At 22.2% G+C, this 20368-nt stretch overlaps 2 protein-coding genes across 2 annotated transcripts in view; both read left to right on the forward strand.

Annotated features, from left to right (window-relative positions):
* Nucleotides 1–7420: 7420 nt before the first annotated feature.
* On the forward strand, nt 7421–9267 carry LOC112591070 (ejaculatory bulb-specific protein 3-like). Its single transcript, XM_025334726.1, has 2 exons — nt 7421–7704; nt 9054–9267. Exons 1-2 carry the CDS (start codon nt 7506–7508, stop codon nt 9248–9250), a joined length of 396 nt encoding a protein of 131 aa, XP_025190511.1. The 5' UTR covers nt 7421–7505; the 3' UTR covers nt 9251–9267.
* A 5004-nt stretch (nt 9268–14271) lies between these two features.
* Nucleotides 14272–20368, forward strand: part of LOC112591045 (putative odorant-binding protein A10) — a 6288-nt gene continuing 191 nt past the window's right edge. Inside the window, exons 1-2 of the mRNA XM_025334694.1 lie at nt 14272–14560; nt 20015–20334. Of these exons, the coding sequence (XP_025190479.1) occupies nt 14329–14560; nt 20015–20334 (552 nt within the window). The 5' untranslated portion in view covers nt 14272–14328. The remainder of the gene's footprint in view (nt 14561–20014; nt 20335–20368) is intronic.

A 20368-nucleotide genomic window follows, 5' to 3' on the forward strand; every position in this document is an offset into this window, starting at 1 on the left:
ATGAATCTAACACAATTTAGTAAATACCCATAATTATTTTGAACGAAAATTATGTAAAATATTATATTTTTTTTTTTTTTATCAGATATCAAAAAAATTGTAGTTTTTGAATGTTTACTGGTGTCCACACACAATTTTGATAAAATCTAAAATACTATTAACTGTCTATGATTTTCATTTTTAAAACTACCTAACTATAAAATTACTTTATAACTCTTTAAAGCATTCAGAAATTTTTAATTTAATAGAATCTATTGTATAAAGTAGGTACTTGTTTTTATAATTTATTTTTATTGTGTACGAGTTTTTAACAGCAAAGAACAAGGTCATTTATTGAATTCTTTAATAAAATATGAAATTATAACCTAAATTATGTGAAGATGAAATGAAATTTTTATTTTTGTTACAACTGTAAGTTAATCTTCTATTATGTATGAAAAATTAGGATATAACATCTGTAGATAAATATAATTATTTTATAAATATATGTTGTAAATAATATCTAATTATATTTTTACGTTTTGATTGAATACCTAAGAAAAAGTTAAAAATATTATACTACAACAATGTTTATAGTTATATAATCATTAAATTCATTGGTCAGTCACTAGAGAATTATTCATTTCTAAATGTAACAAATAAATACATTTTTACTCGTATAAATGTGTTTACCCGAAGGTCAGTAAAGAATAATAAAAAAAATTAGGTATTTGCAAGTTAATTTCTGTTATTAGACGTAATGCCTAGGTAATACTAAATATAATGTTTTGTTTTTTTCTTAAAAAATGATGGTAGTGTGCAATTAACATTCAGAAAAACAACTATTGCATTATTATTAGATTTAATATCAGGGTGAATTGACCATAACCAAAATTAAAGTAAAAAAATACTATCTTGGACAATTCATAGGATTTTATTCTATTAAAATCATGATTTTGATTGAATAAAATTTTTAAAATTTTTAAATTAAAAATCTATAGAATTTTAAATTTTAATAGCCAAAGCTATTTTATAGTTCTATACAAGGGTGCTCATATGTTTTTGTTACAATGACTTAAAAATATAAACATATCATTTTTTAATTGGTATTTAAATTTTAAATTTTTAAAAATTGGTAATTAAAATTAAAAAAAAATAACAATTTTAGTTATTGATTAAAGTTTAGGGGTTTGAAACTTTTGAACTTTACATATTATTATGTTTTAATTTACTCATTAATGATAAAGACATTTTGAAAATACTTAGGCTAATTTTAAGATATTTAAACTACGAACATCACATATACTTATATGTAATTCTTGGCATAAGTTTATTCATATCTTATAAGTATTATTGTTATAATACTATGGCCCGAAACTTAATGACCTAAATAACATGAAAAATGTTATCGAAAAAAATGCATAAAATGACATAAAAATGTTAAAAATAAACTAAAAGAATGTTAAAAATACAAGAAATCAAATTAAAAGCAATTAGTTTACAGACAAACATATATGTTATGGTTATATTTTCAGATTATTTAATGAGTCATATCAGACAACTAAATTATGCATAATATTTTCAAATAAAAATAATCAGCAATTGTCAAATAAAAGTATTTTAAATGCAAAAAAACTTTTTTTGATTCCCATTGATGTGATAGGCGCATATTTAAAATAAATGATGTCATCTTTGTTTATATCCTCCGACAAACCGGATTTACTATGATTAAAATTCAAATAGAAAACACAAATAAAATATTACGGACTTCCAATGTGTGAACCGATTAGCGCTAGCTGACGCGGCGGTCGCATCTTCGTATTAAATTTAGACGTATATTTTGTATACTGTTAAAACTAATACAAATATGCCGAATTAGAGTAGAAAAATGGACAAAATGGTATGATTTTACTAAAAAAATTACTTTTATACCAAGAATCAGCGGAAAAATGCAAAACATTAAAAACAAAATTCATATTATTGAATTATATGTGTGACATAAATAATGTTTCTATATATACGAGCCTTGAATATAAGCATTAGAAAAAAAGATGCTGCTAATGCATCAAATCAAACGCCTTAATTATTTCTAATAGTTTTTAAATAAATTCCTATTAATAATAAAATATTCATAAAAATAATTCAGAATTGTTTTACGTATAAGCACAATGATTTATCATTGAATCCATTTTTAACATATAATCATAGCATATTCACTTAATGACGAAGTATACTGTACAGTATACACCTATTATGCAGAGCCATTTTCTTCTCTGGTTGTTTTATAGTTTACTTTAAAAACTTAAAACAAATATGAATAACACGATATGATTTAGAATATCTATATTAAAAATAATATAATATTAAAGTTGATTTCTTCTTTATAGAATATTGTGTTTATATCATATATGATAAGAACATTTACACATATAATTTTTATTTTAATTATACTTTGATAATTATAAACATTACACATTAGCATACCTCAGAATTTTAATTTTAAACTTAATTTAAAATTTATTATTGTGATATCAGGAAAAATGTTTACAGAAATTAATTTTAGATATTAAATCTTGCAATTTTGGCTTCAAATTATAGCCATTTATTTTTGTACCATGTATTGTAATTAATGTAGAGAATTATAAATTTAAGTTTATATTATTAATGTTTTAATCGTGGTTCTTTTTAATTGATTTTTTTTTTGATTTTTACGGCATGAGTGATTAATTTAAATCATTGGAACTTACCATACTCACAATATACTAAGTATAGTCATGTAACACCATAGATAAGTTTTAATATAAAATTAGTATTTTATATACACATATGCATATACACTGTATATTAATATATTAATATATTACAGTTGTTCAATAATTATAGATGGAGAACTCACATATATAAAGTTGTATTATTGAAATGATGTAGCCGGTTGCAGATATATCTTAAGATAGCTTTAAGTAGCAGTGCAGCACTATTATTACTCATAATTAGAAAAAAACTATAAATTGCTTGTTCATGATTATTGATTATTATTTATTAGTATATAATTCAAATTTAAAATAGAGTCTTCTCTTTCAATCATACACAATATTATATTGAACAGTTATAAATTGTGTACGTAAACATGCTTAATACTTATACATCTTTTTGAATTATCCATATTTAATTTGAAATAAATAATTGTTTTAATCATATTTCCAGAAATATTCTTACCATTGGTTTAATTTACCATTCTAGTAAATTAATTAGAGGAAAATATTTAAATATGATATGTGAATGATTTCATTATTTAATTATTATATATTTGTATGTTATTGTAATCGTCAATAATTGGACTTGAAATCAATTTTATAGGTTTGTTGCTGTGTCACGGTTGTAGAAATAATACATGTGTAATATTGTACTCCAACGAGTTAAATAAAAGGAAAGCGTAAAATCAAGGTCTTACTTCACTTTATATTTAAATAAAATACATGATTATTATTAAATACATAAAATTGACTTACAAAGTATAGGAATTAGGAATCATAGATTTTTCAAATTAGAAAAAAATCATAAACATATGAAATGAATCATTATTCATTATCACTATTGTTTTATTAAGAAGATAATGAATTGCCATAATATTTTGAGGTAAGTATAATAATATTAGGCTTAAACTATATAGCATAAAAGGCATTAGATAACATAATTTATTATTAAACAGTTTTAATAATATATGTTGTTTTTTTTCAATGGCCATTGGAATAACTAGTGGCCTAAAGCTGTTAACTAATTTTAAAACATTAAAATCAAAAAAAAAAGTAAATAAGTTGCAGGTACCTATACCGCTCTGTTGTATATTAAGTGTCTAGTGTTTATGGGTGTGTGAAATAATTGAAATTTGATTTCAATGATTGGATACGAAAAACAATTGCGAATGGAGACGGTTCGTTTGCCTACATCATTAACAATATTTTGCGATGTTTTTTTTTATATACATTACAGCGTCATAGCTATTAGTCATTTATTTTACTTTTAATACTACGGTAGGTTGCTAAAATTGTTTTCAAAAATTCTACATTTGTTATATTATTAGTACCTACCTATTTGATTATTAAAACAATATATATTATTACCATATATTATTAACGAATATAACTTAAAATTTAATATATTTCTATAAATACCGTAAACAATAAAATAGATTCATAGTATACATAGATAATATCTTAACATCTCAAAATTTTAAATTTTATATGAATAAAAGTGCTAAATTCTCACGATTATAATATAACATAAATATTTAATTATAAGAAAATAATTAAAATCCGTATTTATCGTTTATATAGCTAAATAATTTTGTCTGAATTTGAACAAAAAATGTCTATAAAAAATAATTTCTATACATAAATTTTTATATTTTACTCATGAAAAAGCTTAAATTAAATTTTCAAAACTAAGAAATAAAAAAAAAAAAATTTTTATGAATTTTCAACTATAAAATAGTATGTATATTTTGATGAGTTTGACGAATTTTTAAAAATTCTAACTATAAATGCTTATGAAATAAAATTATACAACAACTTATGTAGGATCTTGTATTAAATTTTCAAGAATTTTGAAATATTGAATATTATTAAAACGATAGTTATAGAAAAAACTAAAAAAAATTTTCTCATATATATATATATATATATATAAATAATTTATAAACAGTAGAAATATTTTGAAAATGTTATCATACAATGAAAATTATTATATAAACAATATAGGTAATTGATGAATATTTTAAGTAGGTATCTACTGTTATTATTTTTTTTTTTTTTTTAAGTAGGTATAAACAAATAAAAACATTGTTTGAGTAAAAATAATTATTTTACGGGTAAATATTGAATGTCGTATACATTTGAACTTGAAATTTTCATGAATAATTAATTTTACTTTCCAGTAAAATTTTTTTCTAAATAAAGGTTGGAAAACTTTATACAAATTTAAATGTTTATAAAAAATAAGTTTCTATACATACATTTTTAGATTTTATGGTTTCAGTATGAATTACTTATGAAACAACTTAAATTAAATTTTTAAAACTAAAAAATAAAAATAAAAGTTTTTATGAATTTCTAACTTTAAAATAATTTGCTAGTTTTTGGGATCTTAAAAGTTTGACAATATATAAAAATAGTGAAATAATAATAATTTTTTTATTAAAGTTAATCAAATTTATAATTATTATTTTTTTATTATTAAATTTATAATTGTCTTTATATCACCAAAGTAAACTAATAAAGCAATAAACCATTCTCCACTTAAAATCCTATCATTAAAATGCAATGGCTATAATCATTACTTTAAAATATCGAACATAAATACTTCCGTTGATTATAAAAAATAGTATAGTATAGTAATAATAGTAATAAAACTACATCAAAGTAAATAATAAAAAAAAAAGCCAATATACCAATTACCTAATATTCATGTAGCTGTGTATATTTTTACCTAAATATTTTATAATAAATTTAAATAATAAGTTGTTAATTATTATCTTACATAAAACAAGTCTTTAAAATTATGTATTATAAGTAATAGTCAAATAAAAATAAATAAAAAATTAAGTTAGATTCAGCCAAAACACCTATTTAACTAGCTGAATTACCGCTATAGTTGGATTGAATAGTAAAAAATAAATAAATAAAATATTTTGAATAACTAAAAATACATGTATAAATATAAAACATTAATATTTATAAACTTGTACTTACGTAATGTGTTTAATATCAAGAAATATCATTAAATATAAAGTGATTATTGACTGCCAAAGTTTTAATAGTTCTTGTACATAGTAACAAATACCGAACATACTGCAAATATGTTGACAAATAAATTTAGGAAATAATAGAAATTAGAAAACTTATGCTAATGACGACGATGACAATACAACAATAAACGTAGAGGTAGTGGGGGTTATGAATATGTGCGTGCACGCGGCAGGTACTGAATGTCATTACATAATTACACAGAATACTAAATACTTCTAATGACTCTTTAATAATATAATTTTTTTGAACTTTTCTCATAGTTCATCAACACACCGAACACTTGCGTTTAAAACAAAAATGACGCAAATCAGTTTGAATAACTTCTGATATAGTTCTCCGAAAAAAAAAAATATATTATCTTGCATTTTAAATTAAAGATAAAGATAAGGATACAACATACATATGTTATATTTACTTAATTTCATATAAAATAATTATTTTATTTAATATTTATCTATTAATCTAAAGTCTTTTCAGCTTAAAGATTCAATCTGATAAAACTTTTTTTAATGAAAAGTACCAACTCCTAGTTATAGCTATAAATACTAACTTTAATACATTATAATCGATCATTTTAAAATAACTATAATAAGGTACTGTTGTTATTAAAATTAAATTATTGGAATTATTTTATTGGAATTTTTCGATTGAAAAAAACAATATTCTAAAATTGTATTTGTTTTTACAAGGTATACTCAAAGTCTAAAAAAGCAAATAAAAATATCAGTTTTAAGCTCTTTGACATAAACTTTGTTTTATAAAACGAATTTTGTGTTTGGGAAGTAATGTTTTGGTATATTCACAAAAAATGAATTATACTCATTTAAACTATGCTTTGGTTATTTCATGATTAAATAAATAAATCCGACCGATGCCAATTTATTTTGAATCAAAATTACAATAATTCGACGACCAATTAAAAATTTTTTTTTTTTTTTTGGAAATAAAAAAGGTTAACAAAAATGTAATGAGACATTATTTAGCATGTTTTTAAATTGTATGAATTATAAATTGAATATATATATATATATATATTATTTTGGAAAGGTTGGTATTAAATAATTTAATAGTTTACAAGAAAATGGTAATAAACTAATAAACAACACAATAATGGAGAAGGAAACAATATGTAAACTATAAGCTATAGGAAGTAGTCTTAATTAATCCTCAGAAATATTAATAGTTCGTCGTTATTTTTTTTTCAAATAGTTAGCTGTATTTGATACTATATTTAAAACACAAAATTATTTTTACTATTTTAAAATAGAACCTATACATTTGTGTTTTAGGTAATGTCCATGAATTAAAAATCAAAGCATAATACACGGATAGATTAGGTTTTGTTACGTTTATTTAAGATTAATATTTTATTTATCCGTGTGTGACCGAAATAAATAAATTCCAAGGTGATGGAAGTATTCACTGCTACATTACATTGGAAAAAATACGTCTGATACTTCTGATATGTATGTCCAGTCAATGCATATAGAGGGGAATTCCAAAAAATATTCGATTCGGTTCGTTTAGCACACTAACGAACCCTTGTAATATTATATGACGTCTTTGTGAAATATGTAGATATTTATTTAGCATTGAATTGTAATCAGTTTGAAACTATATAAAATGGAAAACCATTCTACCTTAAGAAACAATTCATTCCTGAACGCCATAAGACGTTTTTTTCGCTTTTGAATACAGTACACTAAAACGTAACATAACAAAATGATCAAACAATTTTTAGCAGTTGTTATTTGCGTCGCTATAACGACGATTATGGTCCAGGCAGCACCGGCTAAATATACAACTAAATACGATAATATAAATATCGATGAAATTCTGAACAACGATCGCTTGGTCTCCAACTACTTCAAGTGTCTGATGGAAACTGGAAAATGTACTCCAGAAGGCGAAGAAGTTAAACGTGAGTATTTACTTATTTTTTAAATTTATTAATTAATTATCCATTGATAGCGATAAAAAATTATACTTAAAAATAATGTTTTCAATAATATAATTTTATTTAATCAATCGAAGACCGTTTACTGAGTTTTATAAGTGCAGTAGATAGATATTATTAAAAATATATAAATTAAACTTTTGAGAATTTGCTAATATCTAGAATTCATTAAACTATCATGAACACATTAATTAATATGTTAACTTAAATATATATTTGTATTACTTCTTTACCAATACCTCCCAATAAAATATTTATAGTTGTAAAACCCATAGCATTTTTATTTTTTTAATTGGTTTTTGATAAAAAAAAACCTATTAAAACATAATATTATACGTCCATAAAATATGCTACATATAATATTGCAATAAACGTTTTTATTATTTTCTTTTATAATAATTCATAATTATATAAAATTACTTTTACATCAATTGTTATTTTTATTTATTTGTGTCATTTTTTTTTCATTTTTATTAAAAATAAAATGCATAATTCAATTTGATGAATTTTATGTTAGAAATAAAATAATTATACTTAACGTAGGCGTCTAATTATACGTAATTCGTGTTTAATAATATATGTTTATTAAAAGAAAAAATAATTGTTTTATAGAGATAAATATAATTTACCAATAGTTAATTTATGCATTACGTTGTTACGTCAACGCATATTTTACTGAAACGTGAATGAAAAAACATCTTAACTAAATAATAATTATCAATTTATACATTTTTACATACGAAATCATAAAATAATTGCTTTGAAAAATGTGCATCATAAATAAGTTATTTACAGACGTGGGAGTTAAAGTTTTGAATGCAGCATTTGCTAATACATTTCAATACATGCCTCCTGAATTAATGGGAACTATAGCGGAAATGCATGGGGCAATCAACCAAGCATATCAGAAAGAAGCTGATCAATTAACGCAAAACAATTAAACTAAAAAACCGCTTTATCATTTTCATACGTTACAAAATAATAATTTTTTTACCATTTTTGTCTTATCAACTTTAAATATTTATATATTTTTATTCATTAATAAAATATTACACGTTTGTTCATTTAAAAAAAATCGTCTATTTATCTAATATCAATTATTCTATATATTAAGGTATAATTATGTTTTAATTTAAAACCTTTTTCGTTATTTTAGATTCGTTGTAAAAATTAACAATAAATTCTACTCAGTATTGAGCTTGAAAAACAAAGAAACTTCTATGGGCTTAAAAATTCTCAACTATATTAATATGTTTATGTTATCAAATATATATTATTGATTAATATTTGACTTGTACATAATATGGTTACAGGATGGTTACCAGATGCATTACAGAATAAATGTGCAGAATGTTCTGAAAAACAAAGATTAGGTTCTGAAAAAATCATCAAATTTCTAATTGAAAATAAAAATGATATGTGGAAACAACTTGAAGCAAAATACGATCCTCAAGGAACATACAAACAACGTTATGCAGAAGATGCAAAGAAATTGAACATTAACGTTTAAATTAATAAAAAATAACATAGTTTTTGTGTTATTTATAGCAATGCCTTTTTATTTTGTTTGTAAAATAGCACATTCCATAAATACTCTTATTTATTCACACTTATTGTATTCTTTCAAATAATACTTAATAATTTTTTTAAATACCTATCATATTTACACATAAAAAAGTAATATATATGAGGTAATAATCAAATTTTTGTTTTTGATTTTGTTATTATTCATTCATAATAATTAATAAGTAATAGTATATTATTTATAAAATATTAAAGAGTATTTTATAGTTTTAGAATTGCCATCTTCGATGTGACATTATTTATATATATATATGTTCTGATATAAGTTGTGATAATACAACTTAGAATACTTTTATTTTTCTTCAAAACATTAAATTTTGAAAAAATATTTGGTATACACCATACTTTAAAAGTCCCAATTTATAAAATAAAATTTTAATTTACAAATATTTAACTGTTATATAAACTACAGTATAAAATAACTGGGGGAGAAGGGAGCTTTTAGGACATGATCTATTCATATTATATTATATCAAAGTTTTATTTGTTTTATTTCTACTTATACAATTATATTAAACATTAATTGTATACTCACTTTTATTTATACTGAATAAAAGAGTTTTTGAAAATTTTCTATTATAGTAAGTACTATAAATTTATTTTTAAGATAAATTTCTAAAATTTGTTCTGATATTGACTCTAGGAGTGCACTTGCTCCAAGTAGTTCATTTAAAGAAGTAGAATGTCTTACAAACATTATGTTTGGTTTTAAGCCATGGAGCAAATAGCGAGAAATACGTCGTTCTTACAAAGAAAAAAGTTATTTGTTGTAAACATTTTAGCTAACACGCTTTATAATATGACTTATCATTTAAAGTTGCATACTTACATATATCAAACTTTTTGATTGAAGAGTTAAAATAGACCATACTTCAAAAGGTTCTTTTTCGAAATTTTCTTCAGCAGAATTTGACATTACTAAGTAAATTTATAATGTATTTTTAAGGAAAATTCTCTTTTATATTTATTCATGTCACATGTTCCAACTTATTAAGCATTTATTGCTAATTGAGATAAAATCATATACAATATGTATAATAAAGTAGTTATTGGATGGGTTGATAAAGTATGAGACCAAAACATGTTTTCAACAATTCAAGTTTTTAAATTATTGAAATCAATATAATTTACTGTATAACACTTCAAGGGCATACAATATCCATTGATTATTATTCCAGAAATAATATTTAAAAAAACTAATCATAGTTTGTAGGTTCAACTATAAACTGTAAACAACACAACAACTATTATTGTTTTCTTTTTAAGTAATATATTTTTAAACTTTGATTCTCATGAGTAGATTATAATTAGAGACTTGATGTAGATTACTTTTCTCTTTCATCTAATACATTGCTAACCAAGATGCAAATTTGTTTTATGTTTTAATAATTGAGAATATATGTATTTTATTTTGAATTTTTTTACAATTTCTAGCTACAAATGCATTTTTTTTTTTTTTTTTTATTTTGTTTTAACATTAATTTTAATATTTTTATAGTATTGTTCATAGTATAAGACATTTATTATAATTTTGTATATTATGGCAATTTATTTTTCTTAGATTTTAAATTTTAAAGTAAATTTTAAAATTTTTAAAAAAATATTTATATTATTAATATTGAAAATTTTTACGGTCATTTATGATTATCTGATATTATAATTATGTATTATATCGTAAAGAAAAAAAAACAAAAAATACTTACTCTAATACATAACAATTCAAAAAATCTTAAAAAAAATACAAATTGTTACTTATGTTTATAAATATATATAGAATTACATAATAAAAATGGTTTTGAAATCCAAAACTTTTCACTTATTTAAGTAAATTTTTTAGTCTCATTTTAAGTTTATTTTTGCAATTTTTTTTAATGAATTTTTATGTATTTTTAAGTTATTAAAACTCTATATCTCTAGTTGTGACAATAAAATATATAGCCATTTTATGTTGAATATGGTTTCAAAGTATTAAAATTTATGATATAAAATTATTACATGATAATATATTTCGACACTCATACATAATATATACTTCATAATTTATCCTATAAACTATTAAGTTTCCCATCAGTACTATTGATATTATTTATTTTGCTTTTTTACTGTTACTGGTACCATGCAATGATAATTAACATTTTAAAATATTTGTCAGTAAATGGCCTAAGTGTCGAAACTTATTTTAATAAATAATAATAATATTTTTTGTTTTTTATTTAAGCCTAATTAAAAACACTAATGAAAGGGAGTACAAAAAAGTCTTAGTTTTATACGAAAAATATCGTTATAAGATATTTTAACACCATAAAACTAAGGTAGAAATCTTAGTAAAATAAAAATAAAGAATACACTTAATTTATTTAAAACAATGTAAATTTAAATAAAAGATATAAAATGTATTATTTATTGTTTTATTTATCTAAAAAAATTGTAAACCATTATATTTATATATTGCAGATGAAGTGGATTATTAAACTGGTTTTAATTTGTTTAGTCTATATAGTAGAGGTTACCAAAAGGTGGCCCGCAAACCGCATACGGCCCGCGAACAAATTTTATCCGGCCCGCAGATAAAGAATAAATAAAATTATTATAACAGTATTATATGTGTTATTGATGTGAATTTTTTTCAAATATTTGTAATATCACTAAACAATTTATTTTTTTCAATGTATTTATAATTTATTTTTATTTTTAATTTTTTAATTTTTTGTAATATTAATTAAACAATAGTGTATAATAATTTAAAAAAATAATGTTTTCTTTAAATCCAATTTTAAAATAAAACCTGTTATATGTTAAAAATATGTACCTACTTAGAATTTTAATGGCCTGCGAAACATTTTCTGATTCCCAATGTGGCTCTTCAAAAATATTAATTGGTGAACTCTGGTCTATAGATACATATTTAATTATTTCAACGTTTAGAGTAATTTATTTATTTAGTGTAGTATTTTGAACATTTGTTACTTGAAATAAGATGATCTAGGTACAGTGTACATTTTACATTCAACTGTTGTAAATGTTTATGAGATTTATAATTTTGATCATTAGAAAACTAGATAAATAATTACTTATAGTAGCAATTCATAAACTTTTTCAGCCACGGAGCCTTTTTTTAAGCAATTTTTTCTCGCGGAACCTCTTAAAAATATTTAATATTAAGTTTTATTAAGTTTTAGTTGCCTTTGCTTTGTGAGCTATATTACACATGATATGAATATAGGAACAAAAATAATAAGATATTTATTAATAAATAAAATAATAGTATTAATAGAATTGGAGAAGATATTAATTTTTGTTTAAAATTATGTCTACAAAATGAGAATAAATCTATAATATATATTATATTATAGTTAAATTTATTGAAAAATAGTAGTTTATTAAAAAAACAACGGTACATGTACATGTCTTGAAGTGTGTCTTAATGTGAGTAATGTACTTGCTTTTTGAAATAAAGTTTATTGATTTCTGGTGTCATAAAAGCCAATTAAAAACACATATCATCTAATAATTGTTTTATTATAAAATTTTTATGGTAAAACGAACGGAGTCCTTGAGAAAAAAATGTGGAGCTCTAAGCGCTCTACAGAGCACAATTTGAGAATTGGTGACATGATATAACAATAGCGTTTTCTATTTTAGTCTAAATAAGTTATAACTGTAAAAAAAATAATCTTCTTTAACAGGAATAGGTTATACGAGTTTATTCTACTTATTTGTATTATATATTTAATATTTATGTATTGCATAGTTTGTCATTTATCAACACTAATAGAACAATTTTATAGTTATGTTAATTCAAATAGTGTTAATGTCTAAATTATGAATGCGGAATTAATATCAATTATTGTAAAAAAAATTTAATTTAAACTTATTAAGGATAATAGATTTCGATGATTAAGTATTTATTATTTATTGATTGTAAAAATAATAGTTAAAATATAGATATAATAAATTTAAATATTTTTTTTAAAAGAACATAAATTATATTAAACATTAATAATTTCAGTTTAATTTGATATATATTTACAATAATTAATAACCTTTACTGATAATAAATATATTTTTTATTAATTAGGCATATTAGGCAAAATATAAAACTTAAAGCAAACATTATAATATAAATATATATACCACATTAATTAAAAAGGCTATAAATTATAACAGTTAAATTAATTATTTAATTAAATTTTATTTTATCTTGTGTATTTTCATTAATTAGACAAATATTACATATCTCACTGTATTATCAGTATTGTAATATGGCCTTATGTAATAAAATATTTCATAAAAATATGCACTTTAAAATACAATATTACTGAAGTAAATAGGTCACTTTATGAAACAAGGTAAATGTAGTTCTGAAGAATAATTAATTGATAGATTTAAAAACCATACAAATGTGATAAAAATAATTTAATGATAATTACAGAATAAATAGTACTTACTTGGATCGTTTATAACAATGTACTGAACAAGAATCTACAAATATCCATAATCTGTTAAAATATTATAACAAGAGTTAATTCGGTCAAGGAATCTTATTGAAAATTCGTTTTAGATACGCCGTGAGAATATTTCAAGGTTGTTTAATTTTTTATTTAATTTTACTCTCAATTATTTTGTAAAACATGCAAAATCATATGTGTAACAATTAGAAGGTTTGTTGCGTTTAAAGTACTTCAAGAACTCAAATAATGTTTTAAGAATAATGGTTTGTAAACGTTGTGACACAATCAATGTTATTATAGTTACTTACCCATATTCACCAATGTATTCGAACATTAAAGTAAAGTCAAGTTTCGGTTAATCAGTTCCGCATTGTTTCCGTCTTCAATGAACTGTGAAACCCAAGAGTAGAAAGAGGTAACTTCCGGATAAATCAGCCACGTTTAAAAGTACAGCGTATCTATCGATTGATCGCATAATTAATCTTGATCACAAGAATAAACTATCCATCTAACTGCTATTTCAAACGACATTATTTTATTGTCTTAAAAAAACATGTTAAATTTGGTCTTTATATCGATTATTTTGGGTTTCATGTCAACGGTGCTGTGTAATCCATTGCCACAATTTCAGATAGACGGTGGTCAAAATCAAAGGCAAGAAGAACAAAAATATGCAATTGACCGCTTTACTAATAGATTGGTGAGAAATTCTAGAATTCGCGAAAATTATCTCAATTGCTTTTTAGATAATGGACCGTGCAGTCCGGAAGCTAATACTATTAAACGTAAGTATACAATAGATTATTAGAATTTATTAAAATATTTAAAACAAGGAATATCATTAAATATGAAATATATTTCTGTATGTTTTGGACTTTTAGGTATAGGTAAAAATGTAAAATTATAATGCTTATAAGATATAAATATAAACAATGAATGACTCATAGTAAGAATAAATTACACTAATTATTGTATTTAAATTTAAAATATTTTATTATTTGTAAAAATTTCAGTATAATATAAATCTATTTAACATCTTTCATTAATATTTTTTTAAATTATTATAATAATTATTTAAATAATTTATAGTTGGGGATATTTTTTAATAATATTACATATTTTAGATATATAATTATAATAAAACCAATAAACAATATTTAGTTGCCATTAAAAAAGCAAAAATGTTATACTTTAGAAGCAAAAAAAAAAAAGAAGAAGCATTAGAAATTGTTCAAAAATTATAACATACATCTATATTATATTATATTATATACTTAGTAATTAAATTAAAATATGTGTAAAACTTTCAAAAATCTGCATTTTTAAGATTCTAAGCGGAGTAATGAATATACGTATTGATTTTACAAAGATGTGTGTTTTTTTTTAATTTTTGCGCATTATTAAAAACTTTATATTTTTGAAATAGTAAAAATTATTTAATTTTCAATTTTGGAAGAGGTTTCTGGTTGAAAATTGATCTAATTGGTAGTGTTAGTAGGCAATTATTTGGTCAAAAGTAAATTTACATAACACTATAGTTTTTGGCAAAATGAATTTTGCTTTTCATTGCAATTTAAAAATTAATAACTGCGAATAGGTACTATAAAGACATATTGTTTTGAGATTTTTTTATGAATTTTTAACTTGACCTAAAGATTTAGTAATTTATACGAACTTAAAATCTTGAAAAAGTTAAATAAGGGTTCACATAACTTTTAAAATTATTAAAATATTAAAACTAATTTTAAGTAAATTATAGCAATTAATATTTTCGAATATTTTTTTTTTGCCTAAAAATAAAATACAAGATTATTCCTGTTTATTGACTTATATTTTTAGATATTTTTCTATAATTAAAAAAAAAATAAATAAATAATCAAATAAGGATTAGCAATTTTTACCATTATGCTTTAAGGTAATATTTTCTATACATGATGATATTTCAAAATATTTGAATTAATTTTAAACTATTTAGACCCTGATTTTTTTACTCCCAAATATGTTTAGTATGTAAATACAATAATTTAATAATATATGATTTGATATTATAATATATATTCAAATATTGTTTTAATCAAAATTAGTTCTGTTTACTGTATAACTAATTATTAAATAAATGAATAAGAGTAATATAATTACATTATAAAATGTCCTTTGAAATATGTTAAGTGCGAGCACATAGTTTTTATTTAGAATTATTTTTCAAATGCAATTATTTATGATTGATTTCAAATGTATCTAATCAAATGGATAGGTAATAGTAATAGTAACTTAGTAACAACTGTATACACAAGCATGGCCCGTTTCTGCCAAAAAAAAAAAACCAGTTTCCTGATTTACACATAGCCCTTTTCCGCTAAAACGAAAAAGATATGATTCCCGTTTCCATCGAAATTTATTCTTGTGAAGAGACATTTAATAATAATGTTCCTTTCGTTTCAAGTATTACATTTTCTTTTTCCGAAATACTGGCCGTACAATTTTTCATGAAATATCCTCAACGAGTTATATTTTTTTTTTTGACGTATAATCAAAAACATATTTAAAACCATCGAAAATCAACATTTTTTTATCTCTTTCGCTTACAATCAATTCCATTTTAAGAACGTTATCAACTGTTTAATAAACAGAACAGATACTGAATCGAAATATAAAAATTTAATTTTTGTCAGTTAATTATTGTATGCGAATTATAAATAAACTATGATACAGTTTATACTTCCTTATCGACGAATGACGTTTATAAAAAATTATCGAAAATTATTGCTAGATATATTGTTGTTCCAATGATCTTCACAATTATTTACAAATTGCATTGCTATATTTTATACTTACCATTAAATATATTTCTTAAAAATTAAGATCATTGGTTTCCTAAGTTCTTTTTTGTGAAAACGTCTCTTGGTGGAAATGAAAATTGTACCTTTTTTGTTTTAAGCGGAAAGGACTATGGCGGAAACGGGTACTTAATATTATTTTAACGGAAACGGGTAACTCCTGTATACACGAAACCTTCTAAACGGTAAAGCGATTTAATCGTTTTTTTTTTTTTTTTATTAAACTACAAACAAATTAGTTTCGTTTAAAATAGATATACCATAAACATCACTATTTTTTTTTACAATTTTTAAGTAGGTAATATTTTTCTAACGCATGTTGTTAGATGCTGGAGTTTTACTTTTCAATAAGAAAATCAGAATCAATCTTTTATTATTACCAACTAAACTCAATTTTCTGTATTTTTTTAACTCATATTTTTCATCCCACCATTTATTGTTCCAAAATAACAAATCACTCCAATATAAATTGTAACTGTAAACTATACTTTTATACTTTTATGCATGACAGTTTTTCATTTTTTCGTACCTACAAACAACATAACTATTTAATATATAATATCATAATTTACCTAGTTAGTGCGTTAGTATTATCTAGGTTTGTTAGTTGTTGTAAAAAAAAAAAAAAATTTAAAGAACCAAAACAAAGTTTTAGATAGATATAGTTTTTTCCTGAAAAATGAAGGGGGTATTAATAAATGTCTTCTTGTTTTTAAATATTTTTTCATTATTATGTAATATATAAACGTTGTTTGTACGTGTGCGTACACAATGTATTTATTTATGCACCTAATAGTATTAGAATAAATAAATTTTAAATTTTAAAATACGTATTACTGCATTGATTATAGAATCAATGGTATTATATACAGATACAGTGGTCGTCGCTTAATGTAATCAGTGATTACTGATAATCACTGATTATAATAAGCAGCGACCATTGTATATAGATTAATTTAATATTTTTACTAAGCATAATATTACTGATTGTCGTTTGAGTTATAATAATGTTTCAAAATTGCCTCTCCTTTTACTAATGATACTCACAATTGCTATTTCAATCCAAGTTTTTTAAGTTCTTTATTTATTTCACTAAATTTTTTAATGATGAATCTTATTAACGTAAAAAAAAATTAAAAGTTTTAAAAAATTTTCATGATCTATATTCTTGTTAAATAAATTATAATTAGTTTCAAAATTACTTGTTTCACGGTAAGCAAGTCTTTTTTCCCAGTTAACTTCTTAGTTTCAACGAAGCATTATTTCTTATCTATTTTTCACTTCCATTTGTCTTTGTAATGTCATTAGCCGGCAAATTTGATGTTTAATATTTAATTGATTTTTAAGCAACATGTAACTTTGCGCAATCAGAATAATTTTTACTTATTTGATATTCACCAATTCTTTGATATAAATATTTAGAATTTTTTTCCTTAATCATATTTTATAAAGCGAATAATTTTATCATCAATAATTTTACAGAATGAAAATTATATCAAACAAAAAAAAAACGAAATTTTTATACTATTCAAATTTAATAAGTGTCTTAAAATACCATATTTGTGTTTAAACATAATTTCGAATTGGATGTAATTAAAAAAAAAAATGTTAGTTTATTTTGGTTTGGTTTTTCAAACAGATAATTATTATTTGTTGAATTTTTTTCTTTAAATATATTAAATTTTGGATGATACATTATTTTTGATACCTTTAAAAAAAAAAAAATAGCAAAAATGTTTACGTTGAACCAGTTTTTAACAAAATTGATTTCTTTATTTTATTATAATGCAAAAACCATAGAAACTTTAAATCTTAACAAATTATGTATATTATCATTTTTTATGTATGTCATAATTTTAAAAATATTTCGACGTTTTTAGTTATTTATAGACATAAGAAAATTTTTAAATTTTTCCTAAAATTCGTGAAAATTTAATACAATAGTCCTCATAAATAATTTTTACTGGAACTAAAAATCTAAAAAAATCTAAATATTATAATTTTTATACACATTTAATGTTTATCCTTGTACAAAATCACTGCATAATTTACGACGACCGTCATTTTTTGGATATAATTTAAAAATATTATTTGTAGGGACTCAAAATTTATGTATGGTACGAATTTTCCTTTACACAATGACATTTTCAAAATATGTAAATTAATTTATATCATGAAATTATTAACACTGTTTTACGGTTATGTAGTATTGAATAAAAAATGTTTCATACGCATAGTTATAATTAATAATAAGTAAATAATAACAATTATATAATAAATGTAATATTTATGAAAAAAATCAAATCAATTTGCCGTTATTTAATAGTAAAATATTGCTTTAACAGTTCTGTCTTTAAATCTTATATTTTGAGTATAAAAAAAAATTTTATGATATGTACTTATAGTGATATAAGTTGACAGATTGTCTCCGCTCGAAACCGTTTTTCGTGTATAATGATATATCATTAAATTTAAATTTAGCACATCCTTTATAGTTCACAGTGACCCACTCGACACTTCCTGTGCAGAAGAGTGGTTGCATTCGAAAACTGTACACTTTAGATTTTGACCCCAAATATGAAATAGAACAAAAACTGCACACCTTATCAGTAAAACATATTGTAAATTTATAGTAAATTAAAGCCACACGCTATTTTTAGTGCTAAATAAGGAATAAAAAAAACATATAAGATTATAAGATATTATACAATAATCACGCTACACGTCTTAAGCTTAAGTCACCACTTGTTATTATTGGTCTCGTGTAGGTATATAGTGTCAAAACATAAGTGATTTTTTGAATTTTTATAATTGATATTACAATTATTGATAGTAATAAAAAGGGCAAGTGTTTATTACTTGTCAATTTTAAATACAAAAAATGTAGAGTTTTTAATAATGATAATGTAGTTTGGTTGTGTTTTATCATGGTGTGTTACATCATGAAGTGAAATTACATTATAAAGTATGCAAATTTTTTTTATCAATTTTTTTGATGTTGAAATCATAAATGTGCGATTTTAACTTCCTAAAAGTTTTGTCATGTATTTTAACAAAAGTGTGTGGTTTTTGGAGTTAACGAGTAGAAACTAGAGAGGTATCCACTTGTCTAGCTTTTCAATAGTAACTTTTTTTTTGATTCTGGGAAAACTCCCACCAGATTGTATTTACATCACTGAATTAAAATATAAAACTTTTATTTTGTTATACTTTACAGAATCAAAATAAATAAAAATACATTTTTGACCTTTATTCTTCACAAGCATTCAAATCATTTAATAGTAAAATATATTATAATTTATGATACATATGTATTAAATTAATTGTGTAATTAACCAAAAATGATTACATTTATTATAGATTTACTACTATAAGTTTTATTAAACACACCTTTTGTCGTAGCAGGTATGATTCCCGAAGCTATTAAAAACGAATGCGAACTTTGCACTGAAATACAAAGCAAAGTGATCGAAAAAATGATGTGTTTCCTGAATAATCATCAACCGGAAATATTAAAACAAGTAGCTGCCAAATTCGATCCAAATGGAGAATATATGAAGCAATTTATTAACAAATTAGAGAGGAATGGAAATGATCAGTTTTTGACTTCAGGTCTACACCAGAATCAACTACAGCAAAATTTAAATCAACCACATCTACATCAACATCAACCACAACAAAATCCAAACCAACCACATCAACATGAACACCAACCACAACAAAATCCAAACCAACCACATCAACATGAACACCAAC

This window comes from Melanaphis sacchari, unplaced genomic scaffold (assembly GCF_002803265.2).
Source record: "Melanaphis sacchari strain LSU unplaced genomic scaffold, SCAv2.0 Contig128_pilon_pilon, whole genome shotgun sequence".
NCBI classification, from domain to species: domain Eukaryota; kingdom Metazoa; phylum Arthropoda; class Insecta; order Hemiptera; family Aphididae; genus Melanaphis; species Melanaphis sacchari.

Coding starts and splice junctions, on each gene's coding strand:
- LOC112591070 (XM_025334726.1), top strand. CDS start 7,506: ATGATCAAACAATTTTTAGCAGTTGTTATTTGCGTCGCTATAACGACG. Junction 7,705..9,053: donor AGAAGGCGAAGAAGTTAAAC/GTGAGTATTTAC, acceptor ATATGGTTACAG/GATGGTTACCAGATGCATTA.